Raw genomic sequence first — 27682 nt, forward strand, 5'->3', positions numbered from 1 at the left:
GATTTTTCATTATAATTTTCTGTTTTTGAAACCATATCTTCTTCTGATTTTATGGGGGGGGGGTTTGTGTGTAGAGTATACACTCACCGGCCACTTTATTGGGTACACTTCACTAGTACCAGGTTGGACTCACTTTTGCCTTCAGAACTGCCTTAATCCTTTGTGGCATAGATTCAACAATGTACTGGAAGTATTCCTTAAAGATTTTGGTCCATATTGACATGACAGCATCACGCAGTTGTTGCAGATTTGTCGACTGCACATCCATGATGTGAATCTCCCGTTCCACCACATTCCAAAGGTGCTCTATTGGATTGAGTTCTGGGGACTGTGGAGGCCATTTGAGTACAGTGAACTCATTGTCATGTTCAAGAAACCAGTCTGAGATGATTCACGCTTTATGACATGGTGCGTTATCCTGCTGGAAGTAGCCATCAGAAGATGGGTACACTGTGGTCATAAAGGGATGGACATGGTCAGCAACAATACTCAGTAGTTAACACGATGCTCAATTGATACTAATGGGCCCATAGTGTGCCAAGACCCCCTCCCCCAACCATTTCACCACCACCAGATACAAGGCAGGATGGATCCATGTTTTGATGTTGTTGATGCCAATTCCTTGCCCTACTATCTGAACGTCGCAGCAAAAATCGAGACTTATCAGACCAGGCAACGTTTTCTATTGTCCAATTTTGGTGAGTCTGCGAATTGTAGCCTCAGTTTCCTGTTATTAGGTGACAGGAGTGTCACCCAGTATGGTCTTCTGCTGCTGTAGCCCATCTGCCTCAAGGTTAAATGTGTTGTGCAATCAGAGATGCTCATCTGCATACCTCGGTTGTAACGAGTGGTTATTTGAGTTACTGTTGCCTTTCTATCAGCTCCAACCAGTTCCGGCCATTCTCCTCTGCCTCATCAACAAGGCATTAACGCTCACAGAACTGCTGCTCACTGGATATTTTCTCTTTTTCAGACCATTCTCTGTAAACCCTAGAGATGGTTGTGTGTAAAAGCCCCAGTAGATCAGCAGTTTCTGAAATACTCAGACCAGCCCGTCTGGCACCAACAACCATGCCACGTTCAAAGTCACTTAAATAACCTTTCTTCCCCATTCTAATGCTCTGTTTGAATTGTAGCAGGTCGTCTTGACCATGTCTATATGTCTTAATGCATTGATTGGCTGCCATGTGATTGGCTGATAAGAAATTTGCGTTAACGAGCAGTTGGACAGGTGTACCTAAAGTGGCCGGTGAGTGTATATTGCACAAAAGAAAAATAAGCTAAATATTGTTAGAACTATTGCCAGAAACATGCTTATTTTAAGATATTTTTAATTTGCAAATGGATCTGCCACATTGAGTAATATTAACAACTAATAATATGATTGTAAGGAGAGACGGAGAGAAATCACCCAATAGCAAAGCAGTTGGCAATAAAACGAAAAAGTTGATCTAAACATCTGTATGTTAAACTATTATTAAAGTATATTTAAACTATGCATTGTGGACAATAATAATCTGATCTTTGTATGATCTGATATTATTTGCTTCCAGCATTTACACTGGGAGAAAGTAATAATAATAACTTTAAAAGGCATGAGTTCTTAAAATTCTCAAATGGGTTTACTTTTGTTTCAGGTGAACTCTCTTTAGTCTCAATCTTCTTTGGCTTTGGTCTTGTGTGGGATATTCAGACCCTTTCAGACACATTCCATAGAAACACTAGCATAAACGGTTTAATAAAATCCCCATAATGACCCGCACCACTCACACTGGCTTATGTTTATGGGGCACTTCCAGCCTTTCCAGCCGTCACGTGCAGCCAGAAGAAAGTCAAATGATCTTTACTCATGAATTGGCTGAGCCATCGAGCTTGACATACCTCACTCATCACAAGCTTTTTTTTAATGGAGGAGGGGCTGTAGTAAAGCTCAGGGGTCAGAGGTCGAACAGTAAACCCGCCTCCATCTTTTTTCTACGTCAAAGAGTGATGAAGGCAATAGAGATGAAAGGATATCAGGGGAGCATGACAGAGAAAAAAGGAGGGAAAATGATTTATGATGGCTTAATTTGGCTTAGAAATGGGGAGCATTCTTCACCGTCTTAATGCTTTTTTCTTTCTTTCATAAGCAGAAATCACAGAGCGCATTATGCTGGAACGGGTCAGGTGCTCTGCTCGTGTCAGTTTGGCTCCAGGCAGGCAGAAGAAATCAAGCAGGGCTGTAAAACTGTACTTACTTTAGAACGCAGCGGCAGCAAGGTCTGACTTTACTGTACACTCTTTCAAAATCAAAAAAGTATTTGTGTTGAATGAGTTTCGGTTTGGAAAACTGTTCATTGACATTTTGTTAGAGTTTGATTCATGATTTATTCACATTAATGACATCAATATCCTAATATTAATCCCTTTATCTACCAGTAGTTGCTACAGCAGAATGAACCGCCAACTTATCCATCATATGTTTTATGCAGCGGATGCCCTTCCAGCCAAAATGGGAAACACCCATACACTCTCACATTCACACACATACATTCATTCATTCATGTTTATTTGGGCATAGTCCCTTTATTAATCTGGGGTTGCCACAGCGCAATGAACTGCCAACTTGACCAGCATATGTTTTATGCAGCGGATACGCTTCCAACTGCAACCCATCTCTGGGAAACATCCATACACACTCATTCACACTCATACACTACGGACAATTTAGTATACCCAATTCACCTGTACTACATGTCTTTGGACTGTGGGGGAAACCAGAGCACCTGGAGGAAACCCACACGAACGCGGAGAGAACATGCAAACTCTTCACAGAAACGCCAACTGACCCAGCCGAAGCTTATACCAGCGACCTTCTTGCTGTGAGGTTACAGCACTACCTACTGCGCCACTGTGTCGCCCATACACATACACTACAGCAGCAGAAGACCACACCTGGTGCCACTCCTGTCAGCTAAGAACAGGAAACTGAGGCTACAATACACACAGGCTCACCAAATTGGTCAATAGAAGATTGAAAAAACGTTGCCTGGTCTGATGAGTCTCGATTTTTGCGGTGACATTTGGATGGTAGGGTCAGAATTTGGTGTCAACAACATGAAAGCATGGATCCATCCTGCCTTGTAGCAACGGTTCAGGCTGCTGGTGGTGTAATGGTGTGGGGGATATTTTCTTACCAAGTACCAATTGAGCATTGTGTCAACGAGTCATCGTGTCTGATTATTGTTGCTTACCATGTCCATCCCTCTATGACCACAGTGTACCCATCTACTCAAACAGCCTCCACAGTACTCAATCCAATAGAGCACCTTTGGGATGCGGGAGATTGGCATCATGGATGTGCAGCCGACAAATCTGCAGCAACTGCGTGATGCTATCATGTCAATATGGACCAAAATCCCTGAGGAATATTTCTGGTACCTTGTTGAATCCCTGCCACGAAGGATTAAGGCAGTTCTGAAGGCAAAATGGGGTCCAACCCGGTACTAGTAAGGTGTACCTAATAAAGTGACCGGTGAGTGTATTCAGTATACCGATGCTGAAAATCTTTGCCACTCATAGTCAGTGAAACACATACAGTATCTTCCACCATATCTGATGAAATGCAGCTTTAATTTTAATATGGAGGTATTCCAGTACCCTACTCGCTCTTCCTGTCGATTCAGTAAATGAAATGTTACATAAGAAGCATTGAATTCATTGGCTTGTGTTGCGTAAGCACACACCAGGTCATGTGTGTCAATTTTTTCACAACTGACTTTGGAGGAATTTTGCGATTAGCAGAGCTCAGACGGCCCAGGATCCTTTGATGGCTGCCTCCATTTGATGAGATCTCAATAATCACATACCTGTTCTGGATAAAGCATACTTCTCTTTATTCTCATTACTACTTTCCTCGTTATCCGAAGAGTATCTGACCTCGCAAAGTCCAATTATGCACTTCAGTGGGTTTCACAAGTCTCTTCCATCTCTGGTGTCCAGAGGTGTAAATGGGCTCCCACAGGATCCCTCTGAGCTGACGCTGCATCACAGCCGGGGGGTTTATTCGCTCTGGACTGTGCAGGAAGAGCTTGGGAGATATAGATGAGTCAAAACAGTCTGATTGAAGTAGTCTTGATTATTCTCAAATCAGTTCCTTCTCATCACAATCATGCCCTCATCAGTACATGTGAAAACGAGGGGGAAATCTGCTTGTTTTGTCTTAATGATGGCAGTACTTCAGGATGATCTCGACAAGTTTGTGCAAAAATTTGGTGATCAAGTTATCTAGAATCAGTTCAAAACGGTCCGATGAGCATCCATACTTGCGTAAATGTATTTAATGTCATAGACTTTCTTATCTGATTAGTAAAATAAGAATGGTAATGAATTTATATTACTGTTTTATAGCTAACTTAATTTATTTTACATTTTAAGTTTAAATTAAACTTTAAAATGTGTATTTTATTTACTTATTTTATTTTATTTTTCCTTAGCAATTTATATATATATATATATATATATATATATATATATATATATATATATATATATATATATATATATATATATATATATATATATATATATAAATTTTATAAATAAATATATATATAAAAAAAAAAAAAAATATATATATATATATATATATATATATATATATATATTTATTTTGCGTTTGCTTCGTTTCGTTTTGCTTTGACTTTGTTTTACAATGTTTTCATGTATTTTTTGCTTTCATTTGTTTTTATTTTTTGTTTGTTGTTTATTATTATTTGTTTTTATTTTTTAAATTGGTTTGCTTTTTATTTTTTGTTTTGCTTAGTTTTTTTTTTGCTTGTTTGTACTGATTTGGTTTTTGTTTTGAGATTTATTTACTTATTTATTGCTTGTTTTACTTTTGCGTTGCTTAGTTTTTTTTTTACTTAACTACTATTTTACTAACTAACTAATTTTTTGTTTTAGTTTTTAAATAAATTTTCTATATTCATTGATTTTCTTTTCGGCTTAGTCCCTTTATTAATCTGGGGTCGCCACAGCGGAATGAACCGCCAACTTATCCAGCATAAGTTTTACGCAGTGGATGCCCTTCCAGCTGCAACCCATCACTGGGAAACATCCATACACACTCATACACTACGGACAATTTAGTTTACCCAATTCACCTATAGCGCATGTCTTTGGACTTGTGGGGGAAACTGGAGCACCCGGAGGAAACCCACACCAACACAGGGAGAACATGCAAACTCCACACAGAAACGCCAACTGACCCAGCTGAGGCTTGAACCAGCGACCTTCTTGCTGTGAGGCGAACGTGCAACATTTTAGGACAGTATATATATATATATATATATATATATATATATATATATATATATATATATATATATATATATATATATATACCCCAGTTGTTAGAGCAACAAATAATAACTTGAACTACATCCAAGTCATATCTGTTGAACTGCATCCCAGTCATAGCAAATACTGGAGAAGACCTATTGGAACCCACATGGACCTAAGATTCTCACAGAAATCAGTCAAGTTTGGTGAAGGTAAAATCATGGTTTGGGGTTATATTCAGTATGGGGGCATGCAAGAGATCTGCAGAGTGGATGGCAACATCAACAGCCTGAGGTATCAAGACATTTATGCTGCCCATTACATTAAAAACCACAGGAGAGGGCAAATTCTTCAGCAGGATAGCACTCCACATCAAAGTTCCTGAAGGCAATGAATGTCAAGGTGTTTCAGGATTGGCCAGCCCAGTCACCAGCCATGAACATTATTGAACATGTCTGGGGTAAGATGAAGGAAGAGGCATTGAAGATAAATACAAATTAGATAAATCTTGATGAACTCTGAGTCCTGCAAGAACTGTTTCAACATGGCTTTGCCATTCCAGATGACTTTATTAAGTTATTTGAGTCATTGCAGAGATGCATGGATGCAGTCCTCCAAGCTCATGGGAGTCCTACACAATATTAACTCCTTTTCCACTGCACCATGACTTTATATTCTATACTGTAGATTATTTGTGACAAGATTTTTGTCTAAGCAAAGTCAGACCTTCCTGTCCTAATTAAGTAATAAAAAATCAAGGCATGATCATATTTTATTTTGCTAAAATAAGTGTAATCTAGAGACATTTGCCTTTCATATAAGCCACTTTTGAAAGCAAATGATGAACTTGAAGTTAAGTTATTATTTGTTGTTTGTAAAACTTGGATAGGCGACAGCACTTTTGTCAGGTAGTGTATATTTCATTCAATATGAATGTGTGCTTAATAACCTTATTAAAAGTTTTATGATGTGGCAATATAGCATCTAGCTAGTTAATTAGCCTTAACTCTCAGATAAGTAGATAAGTGAAGACTGCAGACTGAATGCACTGGGCCAAAATCCTGAATCTACTAGAAGTCACATGTAAGTCTGTCTCACTCTACCCCCACAGGGATCAGTGCTCTCTCTCAGACCCGTGTGATCACTCAGCCCCCTCTGCTTAGCTTCAGAACATTTTTCACATTCATTTCAACCTGAAATGTGATGCACACTAAATAATTAGCATGGAAAGAATACTTTTTGCCTAAAGCGTGTTAAGAGATGCCCACCCAGGACCAACTCCTGAATAATTAACGACTTCTGAATAATTAATGATCTCCATGACCCTGCTATTGATCTGCTCAGTGCTGCACCTGTTGAGTTAAAGTAGAATGTAGTGATTTGTTTGTAAATGTTCAATTCAATTCAATTCACCTTTATTTGTATAGCGCTTTTACAATGTAGATTGTGTCAAAGCAGCTTCACATAAAAGGTCACAGTAAATAGGAACAGTGTAGTTCAGTTTGTAGTGTTTAAGTTCAGTTCAGTTTAGCTCACTTCAGTGTGGTTCAAAAATCAGTACTGAGAGTCCAAACACTGAGAGCAAATCCAATGATGCTCAGCTCTACGGATCCCAAACCATGCAAGCCAGTGGCGACAGCGGAGAGGGAAAAAAAACTTCACTAATTGGCGAAAGTGAAGAAAAAAAACCTTGAGAGAAACCAGGCTCAGTTGGGCATGACCATTTTAATTTCTCCGCTGGCCAAACGTCTTGTGCAGAGCTGCAGTCTCAGCGGCGGAGGCTGGAAGCTGGCCTCAGCGAAGACTCGTCTGTCCCTGGAGCGTCACAGAAATCAGTCTCATGTTCCACTACTCCATGACCACCACAGTAGCTGCTCAGGATACGGCCTGGTCCAGGATATGGAAACCTTGGGATCATCTCGTCGTTGGTCTTGGATCGAATCAGTGACTCTGCATAGTCTAAGAGCCTCGGGAAGAGTATCCCCAGGTGGAAATGGAGAATAAAGAGAATAATTAGCGTAGCTGCTTTTCATAGTGTGCATAAACAAGATGCAGAACCTGTGTGGAAACCCGCTAAGTGGTGCACTGAGTGTATGCTTTACTGAACAGATAGGTCTTTAATCTAGTTTTGAATCGGGAGAGTGTGTCTGAGCCTCGGACATTATCAGGAAGGCTATTCCAGAATTTAGGAGCTATAAATGAGAAGGCTCGATCTCCTTTACTCGACTTAGCTATTCTAGGTACTACCAGAAGCCCTGAGTTTTGAGAACTTAAAGAGTAGCGAGACAGAAGGTTGGCTAGATAAACAGGAGCTAGATTATTTAAAGCTTTGTAGGTAAGAAGCAATATTTTAAATTCAATATGAAACTTAACAGGCAGCCAGTGTAAGGAGGATAAAATTGGGGTGATGTGATCAAATTTTCTAGACCTGGTAAGAACTCTGGCAGCTGCATTTTGTACTAATTGAAGTTTGTTAATAGAGGATGCTGGGCAGCCAGCAAACAGTGCATTACAGTAGTCCAGCCTAGAAGTCATAAAAGCATGGACTAGCTTTTCTGCATCTGAGATGGATAGCATACTACGTAACTTAGCAATATTTCTCAGATGAAAGAAAGCAGTTTTTGTGACATGGGATATATGATTTTTAAAAGTTAAATTGCTGTCTAATATGACACCCAGATCTTTTATAGTAGAGCTAACGCTAACTTTGTATCCCTCTAATTGCAGGTCGAGTTGTGAGATCTGCTGTGTACAGGATTTAGGCCCAATAAGTAATAATTCTGTTTTGTCTGAGTTTAAGAGAAGATAATTGTTGGTCATCCAGTCTTTAACATCTTTAATACACTCAGTTAGCTTGGACAGTTTAGACATCTCGTCAGGTTTAGTTGAAATATATAATTGAGTATCATCTGCGTAGCAGTGAAAGCTGATCCCATGTCTTCTAATAATGTCTCCCAGGGGTAGCATGTATATTGTAAACAGCGAAGGGCCTAAAACTGATCCTTGTGGTACCCCGTACTTTACTGGGCTGACTTGTGAAGGTTGTCCATTAATATTCACAAACTGGTTACGGTCAGATAAGTATGACTTAAACCATTGTAGAGCCTGTCCCTGGACACCTGTCCAGTTGATGCTTGTGAAACTACATTGAATGGAAGCATATTAATGAAAAATGTGTACCAGATTCACAAATGTTCTCAGATTTTTAGTATGTACTATTGGACAGTATATAAAGGAAAATGGTACTGCTCAAAAATTCATCTTTCTTTCTTTCTTTCTTTCTTTCTTTCTTTCTTTCTTTCTTTCTTTCTTTCTTTCTTTCTTTCTTCTTTCTTTCTTTCTTTCTTTCTTTCTTCTTTCTTCTTTCTTTCCTCTTCTTTCGTTTTTTCTTCTTTCTTTCTTTCTTTCTTTCTTTCTTTCTTTCTTTCTTTCTTTCTTTCTTTCTTTCTTTCTTTCTTTCTTTCTTTCTTTCTTTCCTCTTCTTTCGTTTTTTCTTCTTTCTTTCTTTCTTTCTTTCTTTCTTTCTTTCTTTCTTTCTTTCTTTCTTTCTTTCCTCTTCTTTCGTTTTTTCTTCTTTCTTTCTTTCTTTCTTTCTTTCTTTCTTTCTTTCTTTCTTTCTTTTTTTTCTTTGTCTGTCTGTTTCTATCTTTCTTTCTTTTCCTTCCTTCCTTCCTTCCTTCCTTATTTCTTTCTGTCTGTCAGTCTGTTTGTGTCTTTCTTCCTTTATTTTTTCTTTTCCTTTTTCTTTCTGTCTGTCTGTCTGTCTGTCTGTCTATCTTTCTTTTTCTTCCTCCATCCCTTCTTTTCTTTCTTTCTTTCTTTCTTTCTTTCTTTCTTTCTTTCTTTCTTTCTTTCTTTCTTTCTTCTTTCTTTCTTTCTTCTTCCTCCTTCCTTCTGTCTGTGTATTTCTTTCTTTCTTTCTTTCTTTCTTTCTTTCTTTCTTTCTTTCTTTCTTTCTTTCTTTCTTTCTTTCTTTCTTTCTTTCTTTCTTTCTTTCTTTCTTTCTTTCTTTCTTTATTTATTTCTTTCTTTATTTATTTATTTATTTCCTCTTCTTTCTTTCTTTCTTTCTTTCTTTCTTTCTTTCTTTCTTTCTTTCTTTCTTTCTTTCTTTCTTTCTTTCCTTTCTTCTTTCTTTCCTCCCTCCGTTCCTTCCTTTCTTTCTTTCTTCCTTCCTTCCTTCCTTCCTTAATGCATGAAAATACTAACCATTATTATAAGAAAAAAGTCAGTTGTAAGTATTGATGATGTCAAATTTAGACTTTGTTTTTATGGTGGAAATGTTTGTTAATTAATTATGTTTAATTAAAATTAATTATTTATTAAAATTGTATTGCTCATTTAATGTGATTGATATATTTATTTATTTGAGTTTATTTGAACATTTGAAAGATTTTTTTTCTTTTTTTTAATAAATGTTTTAAAGTTTTTATGTTTTGTAGTTTTTTCTGTTTTGTTATTGTTCAGAATGTAAGTGGACTGGATTGATCCTTGCAGAAGCAGGTCTTGGTCAGTAAGACGGATATAAAGTAGGGCATGAGATTCCTTCAGCTCTGGTAAGTAGAAGATTCTACGTCATACATAGTACATTTCTAGTGAGTAAAATTTGAGTGTGTGTGTGTTGAAGTTTAAAACAATCATTGTTCATTGTGCGTGTTATTTTGGTTTGGAGGGGTGTGTGTCCTCAGGCATTTGGAGGAAAGTCTGGCATGTGTTTAACAGTGAATGTTCACTTCCACAAGGTGTCTGAAAGGGGCAAGAGGGAGGAGGGAGGGCGGTTTGTTCAGTGTGCAGAGTTTGCTGTGGTTTCACTCCATCTTCTTGAAGGAGTTCAACCTCCATTTCAGACTGAGCATCTTCCTCCTCCTCCTCCTCCTCCCTCTCCTCCTCCTTCTCTTCCTCTTCCTCCTCCTGAACCTGACAGACCGGTGCAGACTCACTGGACTTCTCTTTATTTGACTTACTAATTTTTGTTAAATGTTATAAAATCATCATCTTCTTCATCTTCATCCATCCTCTTGTTCGCCACTTCACCATTTCATTCACTTATTTGGCAGGTAAGAAATTAAGTTTAATTTAAATCATGCGTTTTTTATTTAGTAAGAAAAAATCTTTATTATTTAGAATGAATTAAAAATAAAAAAAGGAGATTGGTTACAACAGAGTAATGAATTAATTTCTAATCTGCATGTTTGTTTCCGTTGGTTGATTTGGGTAACTTGGATATCATTTCAGATTTTGCTGTTTCTGTTAGTTTGTGTGGGTGTAATGTTTTTTCTTCTTCACCAAAACAAATCAAAACAAAATGGGAGAAAGTAATGAAAGGGGCAAAGAGCAATGGAGAGTAATGTCTGGAGACTGTGAGAGCTTAAAATCTTTTAAGTCTTGAGTCTTAAAATTCTTGAAGCATTACAGATTATTATTGTTCGGATTTAGAGGAAAATCTCCAAGCCTTTGTGCAGATTTTTTATTTGTTTATTTTCATAGAGTTTATATAAAGCATATAGTAGTGAACATTTGAAATGGATCCAAAATATTTGATTGCAGTATTGACACATTATTTCTTTCTTTCAGTTTATTGATGATTATTTATTTTATATGGCATTTACAGTTGAATCAGAATTATTAGCCCCCCTTTGAATTTTTTTCCCCCAAATGATGTTTAGCAGAGCAAGCATATGTCTGATAAATAAAAATATGTCTGATAATATTTTTTCTTCTGGAGAAAGTCTTATTTGGTTTATTTCACCTAGAATAAAAGCTGTTTTTAATTTTTAATAAACCATTTTAAGGTCAAAATTATTAGCCCCTTTAAAGTTCTATATTTTTCGATTAGTCTACAGAACAAACTATCTTTATACAATAACTTGCCTAATTACCCTAACCTGCCTAGTTAACCTAATTAACCTAGTTAAGCCTTTAAATGTCACATTAAGCTGTATAGAAGTGTCTTGAAAAATATCTAGTCAAATATTATTTACTGTCATCCTGACAAAAATAAAATAAATCAGTTATTAAAACTATTATGTTTAGAAATGTGTTGAAAAAATCTTTTTGCCATTAAACAGAAATTGGGGGAAAAATTAAACAGGGATGGGGGGATGGGTGGGTCGAATAATTTTGACTTCAACAGTAATAATAATAATAATAATAATAATATATATATATATATATATATATATATATATATATATATATATATATATATATATATATATATATATATATATATATATATTAGTTGAAGTCAGAATTATTAGCCCCCTGTTTGTTTTTTCCCCCCGATTAATTAGGTTAATCTAGGTTTGTAATATATCTAAAAAATATATAGCTTAAAGGGGCTAATAATTTTGACCGTAAAATTTTGCTTAAAAAATTAAAAACTGTTTTTATTCTAGCCAAAATAAAAGAAATAAGACTTTCTCCAGAAGAAAAAATATTATCAGACATACTGTGAAAATTTCCTTGCTCTGTTAAACATAATTTGGGAATTATTTAAAAATGAAAAAAAAAAATTCAATGGGGGGCTAATAATTCTGACTTCAACTGTACATATACAGTCGGACTAAAAAAAATACTAAAAATAAAATAAAATTTAACATGACGTTTTAGAAATTGTTTTATTATTACATTTTAATGAATGTTTCAACTGTCCCCCTGCTCGGGGTCAGTTGCAACGTTTGACTTTGTCTGTTCAAGTTTAAATTCTGCATATATTACCATATGTACACACATTATAGCAATGTGGGTAGGTTTCCAATATATGTGGGTTTATTATATTACCATTTTGGGTTTACACAAAAAACTGTCTCTGACAAAATGTAAAATAGTTAAATTGTTAAAAGTGTTAAATTGGTCATATAAATACAGACTACTACAAGAACAAGCAACAGCCAATAACATTAACATTCTAAAACAATAATTAATTCATTCATTCATTCATTCATTCATTCATTTTCTTTTCGGCTTAGTCCCTTTATTAATCAGGGGTCGACACAGCGGAATGAACCGCCAACTTAACCAGCATATGTTTTACACAGAGGATTCCCTTCCAGCTGCAGCCCATCACTGGGAAACACCCATACACTCTCAGGCGTAAAACAAACTAAAACAAAAATAATATAAATTTACTGAAATTCTAGACTAAACCTTTACTAAACTACCACTTTGAACTGTAAAGTAATTCATTTTTTTTTCAAATTAAATTACATTGAAACTGATGAAATGAAACTGTACATTGTTAATATGGCAAGCTTTTAAATAAATTTTGTAATTGGGGACAGTCGTGATGCATGTTGCAACTGTCCCAACTCTGTCAACCCTGATTAAACTGTCCATGCAGGGAGACACAATAGCTTTAATGCTTGATAGCTATACCTATTTAAAGCTATGAAAGCAGTGATTTGAATTATAGAATATAATTTTTTAAATAATTATATGAATAATGTTTCAGATTAGACAGTATGAGAAATTATCTGACTTTAAAAAATTTTTTTTAGTTTTATACTGAAGGAATGGTCACTGGCTAATTTCTCTCAGATTGAAGGAGGGTCTAACTGAGAATATGTAGTATGAATATCATCTCTCCAGCTCATTCCTGAATGGAGGAATAAATCTTGTTGTAACTGCCCCATGTAGCAACCGTCCCCACTTTTCCCTACAGCCTATATCGTCCATATCACACAGCTGGTCGTTAACCTCACCCTTGCTGTATTAACACTTATACAGTGAGCACCTATATTGACCACTGACAAATAAACTCATATGAGGAACGGAAATCAAACAAGCATCAGATCACCAGTCATTGGTCACAGGTCACTGAAAAGCCCATATATCTATTCAGGCCAACCTTGAGCTCTCAACACACAATGACTGTACTGTACACAATGTGTGTCTAAACGACTCTTTGAGAAAAGGGTGACCTCTTATCCTCGTTCAATTATTCCAGATGCTCTTATCAGGCCCTGAACTAATCATTTCTTAAATATTATGGTTTTAGTGGCACATTGATTGGTCGTGCTGCTCTTCTGGTGATCCTTTGTTTGTTTATTGTTGGTTGTAGAGGGCTATAAACTCTATGTGGTTGTCTCAAGGACATAATGATCCTCTCTTCTGTACAAATAAATCAATGCAATTGGTCATAGACAGAATTAGTGAATAGCGCTAAGAATTTCATGAATCTATGAGTAGTGATGTTATGTGAATATATATATATATAAATGCCCTGAGAAAAAATAATATAAATAAAATTATATATATATATATATATATATATATATATATATATATATATATATATATATATGTGTGTGTGTGTGTGTGTGTGTGTGTGTGTGTGTGTGTGTGTGTGTGTGTGTGTGTGTGTGTGCGTGTGTGTGTGTGTGTGTGTATATATATGTGTGTGTGTGTGTGTGTGTGTGTGTGTGTGTGTATATATATATATATAGTTATATATATATATATATAGTTTTTTTTTTTTTTTTCAAAGTAAGCTCCTCTTAAAGCTTCTTTTTAGAAGTAAAGAAGAGAAATCATCTTTTTTATGGGGTTGTTTTTTCTTAATAATTCCACTAGGGGGAGCTGTTTAACAAAACCAGCAAAATCTTTAAAATGAGTAGTGCTTGCAAGAGTTAGCAAGCTGATTTTTTATTACAGTTTTTCTCAGTCGCTTTGCTGCATTTCTCACTACACTATTTACATTTGCACAACAGTTAATGCATTTCTCAAAACAATTAGTCATTTGTGCACATTATAGTAGCAGTTTCTCATTTCTTCCAACAAATTGTAAATGCTTTTGGACATAGATAGATAGATAGATAGATAGATAGATAGATAGATAGATAGATAGATAGATAGATAGATAGATAGATAGATAGATAGATAGATAGATAGATAGATAGATAGATAGATAGATAGCTTGTAAACCACATATAAATACTAATGAAATGTGCTCAGAAGAGGCTCACAAACCCTTGGCTTGCCTTAGCAACACAATAACAACCACTTCAACATTTCTCATTATACTTTCTCATTAAAAATGTGAGCATATGCATGTGCAGCACTAGAGGGAGGAGGTGCATTCTTGTGAAATATAACTATATGTTGTGCACATCTCTAATTATTCTTACACATCATTATTCTGTATGACACTTTTACATTTAAGTCTGGAAATGTAAGGCTCAAAAGATCAGTCTCAGCTCATCTGATGCTAGTTACCATAAATACCCTCCATTAAAATATCATTTGACCATTTGACCTCAGCGTTCCCCTTCTCCCCCAGCTGCGGTCCAGTGAGCCTGAGTGAAGATGTACCTGGAGAATAAGAGTAATATTGAGGTGGAGATGTCTCAAACTGGAGGCCAGGGTCACTCCAGCAGGGTAGGCCGCAGAAAGTCAGACTCTGTGTCTGGAAACTTTGATGAGCTTCGTCTGCTGGAGGGATTCTCAGGAAAAAAAGAAACACAGAAATTACTGCAGGCTGCAGCCATGCCCTCAGGACACTGCATCATCTACACCGACGTCCATCAGGAGGACAGGTAGGACAGAGGTTCATGCGATTTTTAATATCAAACTGTTATTCAACATGGAGTGCACTAATAGTGTACTATTGTGCCTTTATGAGATGTATTAAAAGCCTCAGGTGTCCCCAGAAGGTATCTGTGAATGTTCAGTACAAAATACTTTACTGGTAATTCATTATAAACGGTGGTAAATGCAAAAATACAATGTTTTTTGTGTTTCTTTAAATGCAAATGAGCTGCTGCTCCCCGCCCTCTTTCCAGAAGAGGCGGTGCCTTTACATCTCGGGTCTCTGTAACTCTGGCAACAACAACAACCAAAGAATCTGTGTGCAATTTAAAGGGGTCACAAACTGCAATTTTTCTGTTCAGATTTGATCCCCCTCATCTGAACACAACATTCAAATAGCTTGGTTGATTTTAGATTCAGAATTAACCGCCCACAAGACACTTTTGCATTTTAAAAACGTGCAATGCTTTGCTTCTATTGCTAATGGCTCATTTTAACTGAGTGGTAAAGCTCGGTACAGTTTTGTTACGCATTCATTTCAGTTTCCAGTACTGGAGGATTATTTAGCATTGCATAATTCAGCATCAAATTGTGCCTTGTTTGTAAATGAATCAGTGATAAAATTAAGTGAACAATAGACCAAGATCTTAAAGATATGATCCTAAACTTCATCAAAAATACATTTCATCCACTCTTTCCTACTGTTGGGATCAGAAAGAAGGCAGTGTTTTTTTCACTACAACTATAGGAAACCTCTATAGTTTGGTTTAGCCCTGTGTTTACATATTCCGAGCTTAGTTTTTAACTTAGCAGATGGCGTTCTTTTTAATCGTGCACTTAAATGCTTACAAGGAAGAGCACTTGTACATTTGGCAGAGTCTTGTCAGTTGACTTATATATATATATAAACACAGCTCACTAGGAACACTTTGAAAAATTCGCTGAAACCTTCCCTAACGTTATTAATGATTATTTTAGGTTCAAGTGGGATTTGTAAGGAATTGAATGCAAGGAAAATACAGCTGTTTGCATGGCATATAGTGCCATCTTCTGTTAAATACTAAACTTAAAATGGCTTCAAGAGAGATCAGTGTTCTAAAAAAAAAAAATAAAAAAAAATTGCCAGAGATCTTCTAGTGCAGAGATGCCCAAACTAGGGCCCACGGTCTAAAGTTGGCCCACAGTAACCTTTGATTTAGCTTGCTATCCCATCTGAGATTGTAAATTCAAATCTATTGTAAACTTTTGTTTGTTTATGTCTGCAAATGTACTATTTACCTTATTTCCAGTAAAGGTCTTACACACACACACACACGCATGCATGCATGCACGCACGCACGCACGCACAAACACACACACACACACACGTTGGTATTGGTGGTTTACAGGGACTCTCCATAGGCATAATGTATTTTATACTGTAAAAAATGCCTATTATACGGCTCTACCACTAAAACCAACCCTCACAGGAAATTTGTGGAAAAATCTGAATTACAAAAGACTTCGTTTAGTATGATCATGAAGCTCTTTGAATTATGAATAAAGACATCAGGCATTTAATAAGTATGTAAAAAGGCAATAGAGTACAACTAATGTTGTTAAACAACAACAACAAAAAAAAAACTGTCCTTGTAGACCACCAAAACCAGTACACACACACAAAATGCCGAAGTGGACTTGTGAAGAACTCTGCTTGACAGCACTCTTTGTTAGTCCTTTCTCAAACACACATGTTTGTCTGTGCCAGTAGTCAAACACAAACAAAAAGAACAATGTTTTGTTTGTGCTGCATTGTTTACACTCCTCAGGGGGTTCGGTCTATGAATTACTTATGCAGTAGTTGTCTCTGCAAGTTAAACTGCAGCAGAAGAAAGGATTTTAACATTAAAAAACAGCATACGCCACCTTTGGGATGTTTCTGAGAAACCTTACGTTGGAAAAATGATTAATTTACTGGAAAAGAATCTTAATGTGAGATGTGCTTTACAAATTCATTGTAACACTGCACTTGTGGTATTATGGTTGACATTCAGTTGAACGCATTTGGCAGATAAGGCCTCCAGAACCCTTAGTGAGAGCTTTTCTGTGTGAAACAGCTGCTAATCGACTCTAAAGAGGATTCCAGCTCACATGTGGAGTCACATTGCTGTAGTAACGTCACTTCAGATGTGTGCATATGTGAGGGGAAATGTGTGTGTGAGAGACGGTATGGTAGAATATGATAATGGAGGTCTTAATCTGAAGCTTGAGGTTGACACTTTCGGGATTAAAGAGAGGAGTTTTAGATCAGCAGTCACGTGATGAATTGTTAGTGAGGCGTGAGATGACATCTGCTTGTGGTCTCGTGATCTCCTGCTCTTTAATAATAACCAAAGCTCTCAGTCACATCAGCTGATCACATCACATGCATTCTCAGAATCAGAATCAGAAAGAGCTTTATTGCCAGGTATGTTCACACATACGAGGAATTTGTTTTCGTGACAGAGCTTCTACAGTGCAACAGAATAACAGAGAGAGGACAAAAAACAGATAATAAATATATTTTTAAAAATAGTAGTAAGTAGTGAATGCAAATATACAAACTGACAAGTGTATGTACAGGTATATTACTATATACAACGTATATGTGCAGCTGTTGCAGCAAATTGGCATGTAAAGTGTGTTGTTAAATAAGTGTATATGTGTATAAAAGTGTATAGCAAGTAGTGATGTTGGTTCCACATATATTATCATCAAGTGTTCATGAGATGGATTGCCTGAGGGAAGAAACTGTTTCTGTGTCGGGCTGTTCTGGTACACAGTGCTCTGTAGCGTCGACCAGAAGGTAAAAGTTCAAAGAGGCAGTGTGCTGGGTGTGAGGGGTCCAGAGTGATTTTGGAAGCCCTTTTGCTCACTCTGGATAAGTACAGTTCTTGGGGAGTAGGAAGGGTTGTACCAGTGATTGGCTCAGCAGTCCGAACTATTCGACGTAGTCTTTGGAGATCGTATGTAGTAGCTGAGCTAAACCAGACAGTTATTGATGTGCAGATGACTGATTCAATGATTCTGCTACCATATATCTATTTCAGTAGTTCTTTCTTTTGTCTTATGGGAAATGTTTCATAATTTAATTACATAGAAAGTTTCATTATTATGTTTATTTGTTCTCTCATTTATTCCATCTTTTGGGTATTCCATCTTTTATTCCATCTTTTGGGTCCATCTTTTTGAAGTCAGAACTATTAGCCCCCCTGTACATTTTTTTCCCCAATTTCTGTTTAACAAAAAGACGATTTTTTTCAACACATTTCTAAACATAATAGTTTTAATAACTCATTTCTAATAAATGATTTATTTTATCTTCGCCATGATGACAGTAAATAATATTTTACTAGATATTTTAAGACGCTTCTATACAGCTTAAAGTGACATTTAAAGGCTTAATTAGGTTAATTAGGTTATCTAGGCAGGTTAGGGTAATTAGGCAAGTCATTGTATAATTATGGTTTGTTCTGTAGACTATTAAAAATATATATCTTAAAGGGGCTAAAAACTTTGGCTTTTAAAATGGCTTTTAAAAAATTAAAAACTGCTTTTATTCTAGCCGAAATAAAACAAATAAGAAAAAGTATTATCAGACATACTGTGACAATTTCCTTGCTCTATTAAACATAATTTTGAAAGTATTTAAAAAAAGAATTAAAAAAAATAAATCAAAGGGGTCTAATAATCTTCATAACTTCAATTGTATATTATACACGCAGTATACTGTATATATTATATATCACCAGTCAGTGGCAATTCTAGTTTAAATGGCACCCTGGGTGAACCACCCCATATACAAACCCACCCCCACACCCCCAATCATCCCTGGCAACTCAAACAAACAATTCAGACAGCATACAACCAAACTGAAATTTTACTAATATTCCCCTACACCTGGACCTTTCATGGCTTTTTTGCAGCAAAGTCATCAATTATATGATCATCATATAACCATATCATTAAAGTTAACCCAAACCCAGGGGCATTGCTAGACATAAAGCTCTACTGAGGCGCGCAACTAACTCCCCTCCCCTGAAAAAATTATTATAAATATTGATTTGAAATGAATATATTATAAGTAAATAAAATCATGATTCATATGCATATTCATATTCATCTTCTTCTTCTTCTTCTTCTTCTTCTTCATTATTATTATTATTATTATTATTATTATTATTATTATTATTATTATTATTATTATTATTATTATACAGTTATTATTCTAAATAATAAATAACAGAAATCAATCCTAAATGTAACTGGAAACAATGTAAAGATCTGGAAACAATGTACATCTAAACAATGTAAACAACCGGGATTCACACTGAGATCAGGAGCAACCTGTCTGCATCACCAGCAGTGAAATAGTAATTAAATTTTATTTCAAGGTGAAATATTATTGCAAAAATTTTTGTTTCGCGAGTCTATTTTATAAAGTCTATTTTTCTACATATTATAATACAATTCCTTTTTTATGGTGATAAAGCTAAGATTTAAGCACCATTACCTGTCTTCACTGTCACATAATTCTTCCAAAATCATTATAATTATTTTTAAAAACATTCTTTTTATTATATTTAATCATTTTATGCTTTTAAACTATTTTGTTTCTTTGTCTATGTGGGTACTATGATGAATTTTGTCTCACAGAATTGTTTTATGAATATATATATGAATATGTTTATATTGTTACTTATGCAAAATAGAAAGCAATTTATTTCAAATTACAATACAAAAAAATCCTACCGACCTCAGACTTTTGATACACAAAATAAATAAAAAAGACAGTTTGACATTCTAACAGCATAAAATACATTGCAGTTTTTTCGTACTGTTTATAAAATGGATCTGATTGATTGTCTCAGATAGCATTAAATTAGACTTGTATTCTAGTCATCTTACATCATCCCTGTAGCAGGATGGTAGGTGTCCTGCTGGGTTATGTACTCCCCGCCTCTTTCGTTTCATTCTCATCTGGACCTCACACACTCAGATCCAGGCACAATAAGAGAAGGCTTTGCTTCATTTATAAATCCTGCATTCGGTGAGCTAACATTTCAAATCTCCTCTCTGTTGTGTAACTGCAGAGAAAGGGATTAAAGGCCTTGAAATATCCTGTCTAATCTCCCTTTTGCCCAAACTCAACACCAGGATATATCCTGGAGGCCATGGCTATTATGTCTTGTCTGGAGCACACAGACATACACACACACTCACGCATCCCAGCTGTTTGCAGCACTGGGTGAATTGGTTGAGTCCTCTGTAATGCTAAGCAGCTGTGGTTTGGGATTTGCCCAGTGATGTGTTAGAATTGGACCGGGCTTGACTCTATAGTCTGGCCTGTGCTGAACAACATTGATCTATTCTGGCATTCGGCAAAGGCTCTCCATAACTCACACATAACACAGCAACTCAGAGCCAGCTGAGGAGATAAGAGGGACTTAACCCATTTAAACTGTCATTAATTATGACAAACAGAGAATTTTTCACCATTATTAGATTACTGAAGAGGCTCCAGTAATTAGCCGAGTTCTCAGGATTTCCATCTGCTCTATTCAGGCAGGCCTGAAAAATATCAGCACTCTTTGAGAAATGGCTCAGAACCAATCCTTTCTCTCCCCCCTCTTCTTTTGAAGACGTCTATTGATTTTTTTCTGTTGTCATTGAGTATATGAGATGTGAAATGTTTGCTTTATGACTACAGTAAATAGAGTTGTCCTTGTCTGAGGGGGCTGAGAGGATAATGTGTGATTACTGGATGAGGGAATGCTATCAGTGGCTTAAACTATGCAGAAATATATTGATTTGGTACTACAGTTTATTAAAATAAGTTTTTATGATCCATAGATTGCAAAGCCATTAAAATACTACATGGCTTTTGAATGCTTGATTCTTATTGGATGATGAATATTCTAAGGTGTGCAGTTATTTTCCAATAAATTCACAGCTGAAGTAGTTCCATACAGGGCTTGACCACATTAAAGTTCTATAGCTTAATATTTGGGCTACTTTTAAGTGTAAATTATAATAAAACCTTGACCCACAAAATTGGACCACTTGTTGAGTCCCCCTGTTATCATTCACATCACGGTTTGTTTATGTTCCGCTCCCCACCATGACTGACTGATGATGTGTCATGAAAACACAGTAATCCAGGAGCCTGCCTTGTGAGCTTTTGAAGATGTTTTACTGGAGCATGAGTGATGTTCACTACTTGACAAAAGTCTTGTCGTTGACCCCAGTTGTAAGAGCAACAAATAATAACTTGACTTCTAGTTGATCATTTGGAAAAGTGGCAAAAGGTAGATGTATTCGATGAATCGTCTGTTGAACTGCATCCCAATCTTCACAAATACTGCAGAAGACCTATTGGAACCTGCATGGACCCAAGATTCTCACAGAAATCAGTCAAGTTTGGTGAAGGAAAAATCATGGTTTGGGGTTACATTCAGTATGGGGGTGTGCGAGTAGATGGCAACATCAACAGCCTGAGGTATCAAGATGTTTGTGCCGCCCATTACATTACAAACCACAGGAGAGGGCAAATTCCTCAGCAGAAAAGCGCTCCTTATGCTTAAGCCTCCAAATCAAAGTTCCTGAAAGCCAAGAAGGTCAAGGTGCTCCAGGATTGGCCAGCCCAGTCACCAGACATGAACATTATTGAGCATGTCTGGGGTAAGATGAAGGAGGAGGCATTGAAGACGAATCCAAAGAACCTTGATGAACTCTGGGGGTCCTGCAAGAGCGCTTTCTTTGCCATTTCAGATGACTTTATTAATAAGTTATTTGAGTCATTTCAGAGAGGTATGGATGCCGTCGTCCAAGCTCATGGGAGCTTGGACACAATATTAAGCTACACAATATTAACTCTTTTTTTCCCCTGCACCATGACTCTATATTCTATACTGTACATTATTTCTGTTCAGCGACAAAACTTAATTAAAAATCAATGATCACATTTTATTTTAGTAAAATAAATGTAATCTAGAGGCCTTTGACTTTCATATAAGCCACTTCTGATACTAAATGATCAACTAGAAGTCAAGTTATTATTTGTTGTTGCAAAAACCTGAATAGACATCAAGACTCAGGTAGTGTATAAAGCCTTCAGTAGCCTATCAATTTTTTATACCGAATATAACATATAGCTTATGTTTCTATAAAAATGTAATAATTAACATGGTCTGCCCTTTAACCAGATTTCATGCCCTTTTATGAAAAATTAGGGGGCATTTCCAAAGCTATTTTTGTGCACACTTAAAACGGATCATGTCCATACATACACAAGTTTTCCCTGTTTTTGTTTTTTAAAAATCGTGCATGAAAACGCCAAAATGCACTGTGATGCTTGTTAAGGGCACAGCAAAACAACAGGCAGAGATAATGACACTTTTATGCTGAGTTTCACACCAAATGGGGGAATTAATAATATTTAGTGAATAGACTGCATACAAGTCAATGCAAATGTGAGAACAGACCCCCGTGGTCGAACAATGCGGAATATGCGATACATTTGCTGCAATTGTGTGGAATGAACCCTTTTCACAAGAATGTTGTGACGTGTTTAACGGTCATCATAATCTTAAATCCTTGAAAGTTTTTAATATTTCGAATAAAAAAAACTGAATGAACATTTATATGAAGTTATGTATGAACTATATCATCTTTGCGTCAAATTACAAAAACCGAATTACCGCTTATGCGAAGTGTTTGAAATGCAGCGTCTATGGGGCTGAGAGTAAATTTGACGTTATTCTCTTCTCTGGCTGCCGTCATCAGTCTCACACAATTTTACTCCTTTTTCTGAAAGTCTTTATAACACCATTGTGGTGTTTTTCTTTTATTATTTCAGCAAATAGGATTGTAATAAAATTATTTGTTGTACTCTTCAATTCACAGCGCTCTAAGTTTACCCAATTATGACGCCTTCCGCTACTGAGAAACCAGGAAATGTGAAAAGTGCCTATTTGCCTCATTCACGTCTTCCGCATTTAGTGTGGACACAGCCATGTTGGCCAATCAGAAAGGAGAAAACAGCGTTTATGCTGATGTCATGAGGTGAAAACTCCAGTTGTAGGGTTCACACGACCCCATTGTACCCAAAGTTTTGGAAAATCTTTACCCTTTCAGAAAGTGCAGTTTCACTCACCTGATTTTTTTTGTGTGCACCAGCACTCACCAATCTCGGTCCTGGAGGGCCAATGTCCCTGCAGAGTTTAGCTCCAATTTGCCTCAACACACCCGCCCTGAATGTTTCAAATATACCTAGTAAGACCTTGATTAGCTTGTTCAGGTGTGTTTGATTAGGGTTGGAGCTAAATCTGCAGGACACCGACCCTTCAGGAACAAGTTTGCTGACCCCTGATGTAGACAAACAACAAATGAAAATACTGTGTTAGAGTGCGCAGTTCCTAAAAAACATGGGATTCACCATTCTTAAGAATGCAGGTGCAAACATTCTGCTGCTTAAGAACATGTTGTGAATATGGCATAGATTGTTCTTAGAAAGAACAACTTAACAAAAATATTGAAGTCCATTGACTTTAGGGACATCAACCGTATAGTGTAAGAGGACACATGATACATGGGAACAAGGTACATTTCTTAAGGGCCTTTCTTAAACTTCTGTCTGCAAGTTTTAAGCATATCTATATGCTACTGTAATGTGCTTCAAAACATTGACAAAATTTGCATTTACAAAATATAAGCATTCAAAGCTTAAATCGATCAACGGTTTTATTTAGGACACCTCATACTTCAGTTTCTCATCAAATCTTGACCAATCAAATGCTCTCTAGCATCTGACATGCCCCACCCCCTTCAAGACGCTTTTCAAGATTAGCTTTTCTTTTGATGTGCTTGAGCTCAACCACTCTCACTGGCAGAGCTGTTCTAAAAACGAAACGCTATTGGCTATTTTTTAAAGGGGAGGAGTTACTCTATGTCCCACCCTCTCTTCATTTTTCAGTTGAGATTACATGAAACATTGAATAAAAATGCACATTTCAAAGCACGTCACAATTGTCTCTGGTGGAAGTGCACCCATCATATATTTGCATATTTCAAATTGGCTATCTGTGAAATATTAATATATAAATAAGTACTTTTAAATGACAACACTGTAATAGTGGCTTCTAAACAGGATTTGAGCATTACATAAACTTGTCACTGGCACAAGATAAAGTCACAACGCAATTGTTTGATTTATTTCATTGTGTCGTCATGTTTAATAGCATGTAAACCAAGGTTAGAACATAATTTTAGTGTTCAAGGCCCCAATAAATAGCATGCCGTTGTCCTTAAACCTGTCATAACCAAATCAAACTCTTGCCTCTGTGAATCCGCAAACCACCTGATGCCCGATTTCACCCTGACAGGTTTTGAGATGCTGGTTAAATCATCAAGACAGTTTGACAACAGACTGCTGTAGGAGGACACAACAGCTCAAAATGATAACTTATAGAAACACATTTCATCTCGTGGACGTCCAACTTAGGTTTATAAATCCACATTTATGTTATGATCATGTAGCTTAGACCTTGTTTGACGCATTGTCACGAAATGTTTGATAGGGGTGTAAAGATGACTAAATAGGGGTCGAAATGGAGGGATGACTTTCAGGGCTCCTCAAAGACTTTGAGTCCCGTTTTATTTCAGCTGCCAGTTTTTATAGGAGAGCCATTAAAAATGGATGCCAGGAATTGATTTCTAAATGTGGCCGAGGTGTTATTTATGACGGACGTCATGCTGGGATTTAATAATTCTCTGCTTGTTCACAGGCACAGCTTCAACATGGTAAACCTCCTCAATGGCAAATCCAACCAAGCAAACCACACGGAGCGGACACCCCTTCTCAAGTTTTCCCAAAATGATAGGTGAGCATATATGGGGGTTTTAAAGTTTCACATTGTTCTTCTGTTCTTGAGTACTTCAGTGGTGTTCGGTGCTTCAATAAATTTGCTTTCCTGCTTTATTTAATTCATTTTTTTCCCTCTATTTTTTAATTTAAAGTGGTTGTCATAGAGGTTTCTGTATCAAATCACAATACATTTGATGCATACAGTATTTTCACATATTATTTGCAAAGGTACTCCAAAAGTCAATTTTTTCCAATACTTGTCAAGACTTAAGTTAAACTTGAATCCCTCCATATAGTCTATCTCCTTTGCAATTCCTATCCATTGGATCCTTATTGGATCAGCCTGAATAGATTTTGTAGTTATGGCTTTTCAGCTTGATACAAAAAGTATTTGTATTACAATGTAAAACCCAAAAAGTTAAGGTAACTCAAACCCTTTGCAACCCTTTGCAACAAACCATTTACGTTCAAAAACTAATCCTAATGAGTACTGTGAACTTAATCCATTTGAGTAAACAAAGCAATTTGAGCACAGTGAAACCCAATAAATGAAGAGAACTCAAACCAACTGAGTACTGTGAAACCCAATAGTTAAGTCAACTCAAACCGTTTAAAGAAACTGATCGCTACAAACCATTTGAGTTAAAAACTAATCTATATGAGTACTGTCAACTTACTCCATTTAAGTTAAAGCATTACCTTCAACACTGAGGTCAAAACTCTTTTTAAATGAGTAGAATTAACTTTCAGTAAATTTAGAGTTAACTACACTCATTTCATTTGATACAGTTGACTGTTTGGTTTTACAGTGTAAGTATTTCTCATTGGCTGGAAAAATGTCTGAAAATTTCCCAAGGTATAATGAAATTAATTAATAATCCAGTTCTTCTCCAGTGCTTTCATGTCATTTAACATGAACATTCTGCTATTCACCATATAAAAGGGTATTTATTTGCAATGTTTGGAAGTTACTTAACAATATTTTATTCTGACAATCCTTTTTAAATTACATTTCTAAATAATCCTAAATCAAACAAAAAGTGCTTTAGGGATGGCAAATGCATCAGTGCTTTTTGGATTCATAAGGGTAAACAACAAAATCATTAGTCCAAGGCATTCAAACAGTAAGTGAAAAAATTTAAAAGCCTTTATTTACATGGCTATTCTTTAAACAGCACCTACGTATTTCAGCAAAACTTGTCTTCATCAGTGTAGCAATGCTCAGGTCTAATTTATTAATACATTTCTAATTACTTTATATGATAAGTAATTTAATAAATACGTAAGTTAATTATTGAGTTTGTACTACTAAAAGCTATATAAATCTTAATGCATGAGTTTATTAAATTAAACTTTTAAAATGTATATTTGAGTTAAACAGTGCCTTTTAGCTGTAAAAAAAGTTAAACATCATGTATCGAAACAACTAATGACACCATATCTCATACAAATTGTAATTAATTTCTGACTAATTAAATTTTTGCTTACGCATGAGCAATTGTTGGACAAATCCAGGTTGAAGACAAACACAGTTATTCATATAATGTATGGCATTATTATTTCTTCAAGTGGTCTTGACCTCTGTGTATATTTTAATTAAAGCAAACAGTGCTTGCAGCTCACTATCAGCACTCTGAGCTGTTAGACTCTATTATACTCAGGAAGGATTATTAAATAAGATTTTCACAGCACCGTTCACTCAACCAGTCAGGCATGTGTTATCATTAGACATGATATTTGCATAAGAATACCCTGTTTTTTTATATCTAGATGTATATTTTATCAATCATTGCTATTAGGTGAACTTTAATAACTCTTGAATAAGTCAATTTGTTTAAGGGGAGACACTGCAGACAAAAACACTTGTTGTTTCTAATTTATAAGCCATAAATCTACACTTTAGCAGCACTTATATGCCTTTACAGTTTTATTCATATCTAGGATATATAATGATATGGATAATGAGGATTTATTTATATAATATTCATGAATAGATACATTTTATTCTACAATTTTATTTACTTTCTTGCTTTGACTGTGAAAAAGAACTTTTTTTCCACAAGACACAAGAATTTTAAACCTAACTTCATCTAATGTGTGAAATGTATGCATATTTAATTTCATATTTCAATTGTAATACTACACAGAACTTTAAAAAAGCTGTAAATTTTTATTGTAAATAGTCAACTGGGGATGTATGCTATAAATTATTTATTTTTGCAATGTCACCTATTCACCTGCAATGTCTTGCCTAAATGCATTTTTTCTTCAGCATTTGTCCTTGATTCACTCGTGCATCCCTAACAGAACTCTAAAGCCAGTGATTATGTAACAATATTTGAAGAGGCATACGCATAAGGATTACACCTGTATTTAATTTTGTTGGGATGACATTGTCCTCTTCAGTGCTGAATATTCATTCATGAGATTTCATTTTATCTTTCGTTGAGTAACACTTGAATTGTCATTGATAATAGACATTCAAGTGTAACCAGACGCAACATTTTAATGCATCAATTGTTTGTCTATGGATAAAAACTGTAATGGAAGTTTTTCTCAAGAGTCGGGGGCCTAAAGTGAATAAAAATGACAGAAAGAAAAAAAGCAATACACAATAACAACAAAAAGACAAAATATAAAAGAATTTTAAAAATATTTTAAAAAATTAAAAAAAATATTTAAAAAAATATATTTATAAAAATAAAAAATAAAAATAAAAAATTAAGAAAAAAACAGAAAAAATAAATATCAAGTTGTTTTTATTTCATACAAAATATACATATACACTCCTGGCCACTTTATTAGGTACAACTGTCCAACTGCACGTTAACTTTTTCGTCAAATTTTTAATCAGCCAATCCAATGGCAGCAGCTCAATGCATTTAGGCATGTAGACATGGGCATGTAGATCTGCTGCAGTTTAAACCGAGCATCAGAATGGAGAAGAAA

The 27682-nt window shown here is 35.7% G+C and overlaps 1 protein-coding gene across 1 annotated transcript in view; it reads left to right on the forward strand.

Moving 5' to 3' along the window:
• The first annotated feature begins 10184 nt into the window (after positions 1-10184).
• The window catches only part of oca2 (oculocutaneous albinism II), a 171519-nt gene continuing 154021 nt past the window's right edge, over positions 10185-27682 (forward strand). The window contains exons 1-3 of the mRNA XM_056460168.1: positions 10185-10379; positions 14603-14858; positions 24654-24749. Coding sequence (XP_056316143.1) covers positions 14629-14858; positions 24654-24749 — 326 coding nt within the window. The 5' untranslated portion in view covers positions 10185-10379; positions 14603-14628. The remainder of the gene's footprint in view (positions 10380-14602; positions 14859-24653; positions 24750-27682) is intronic.

The sequence above is a fragment of the Danio aesculapii genome, chromosome 6 (assembly GCF_903798145.1).
Source record: "Danio aesculapii chromosome 6, fDanAes4.1, whole genome shotgun sequence".
NCBI lineage: Eukaryota > Metazoa > Chordata > Actinopteri > Cypriniformes > Danionidae > Danio > Danio aesculapii.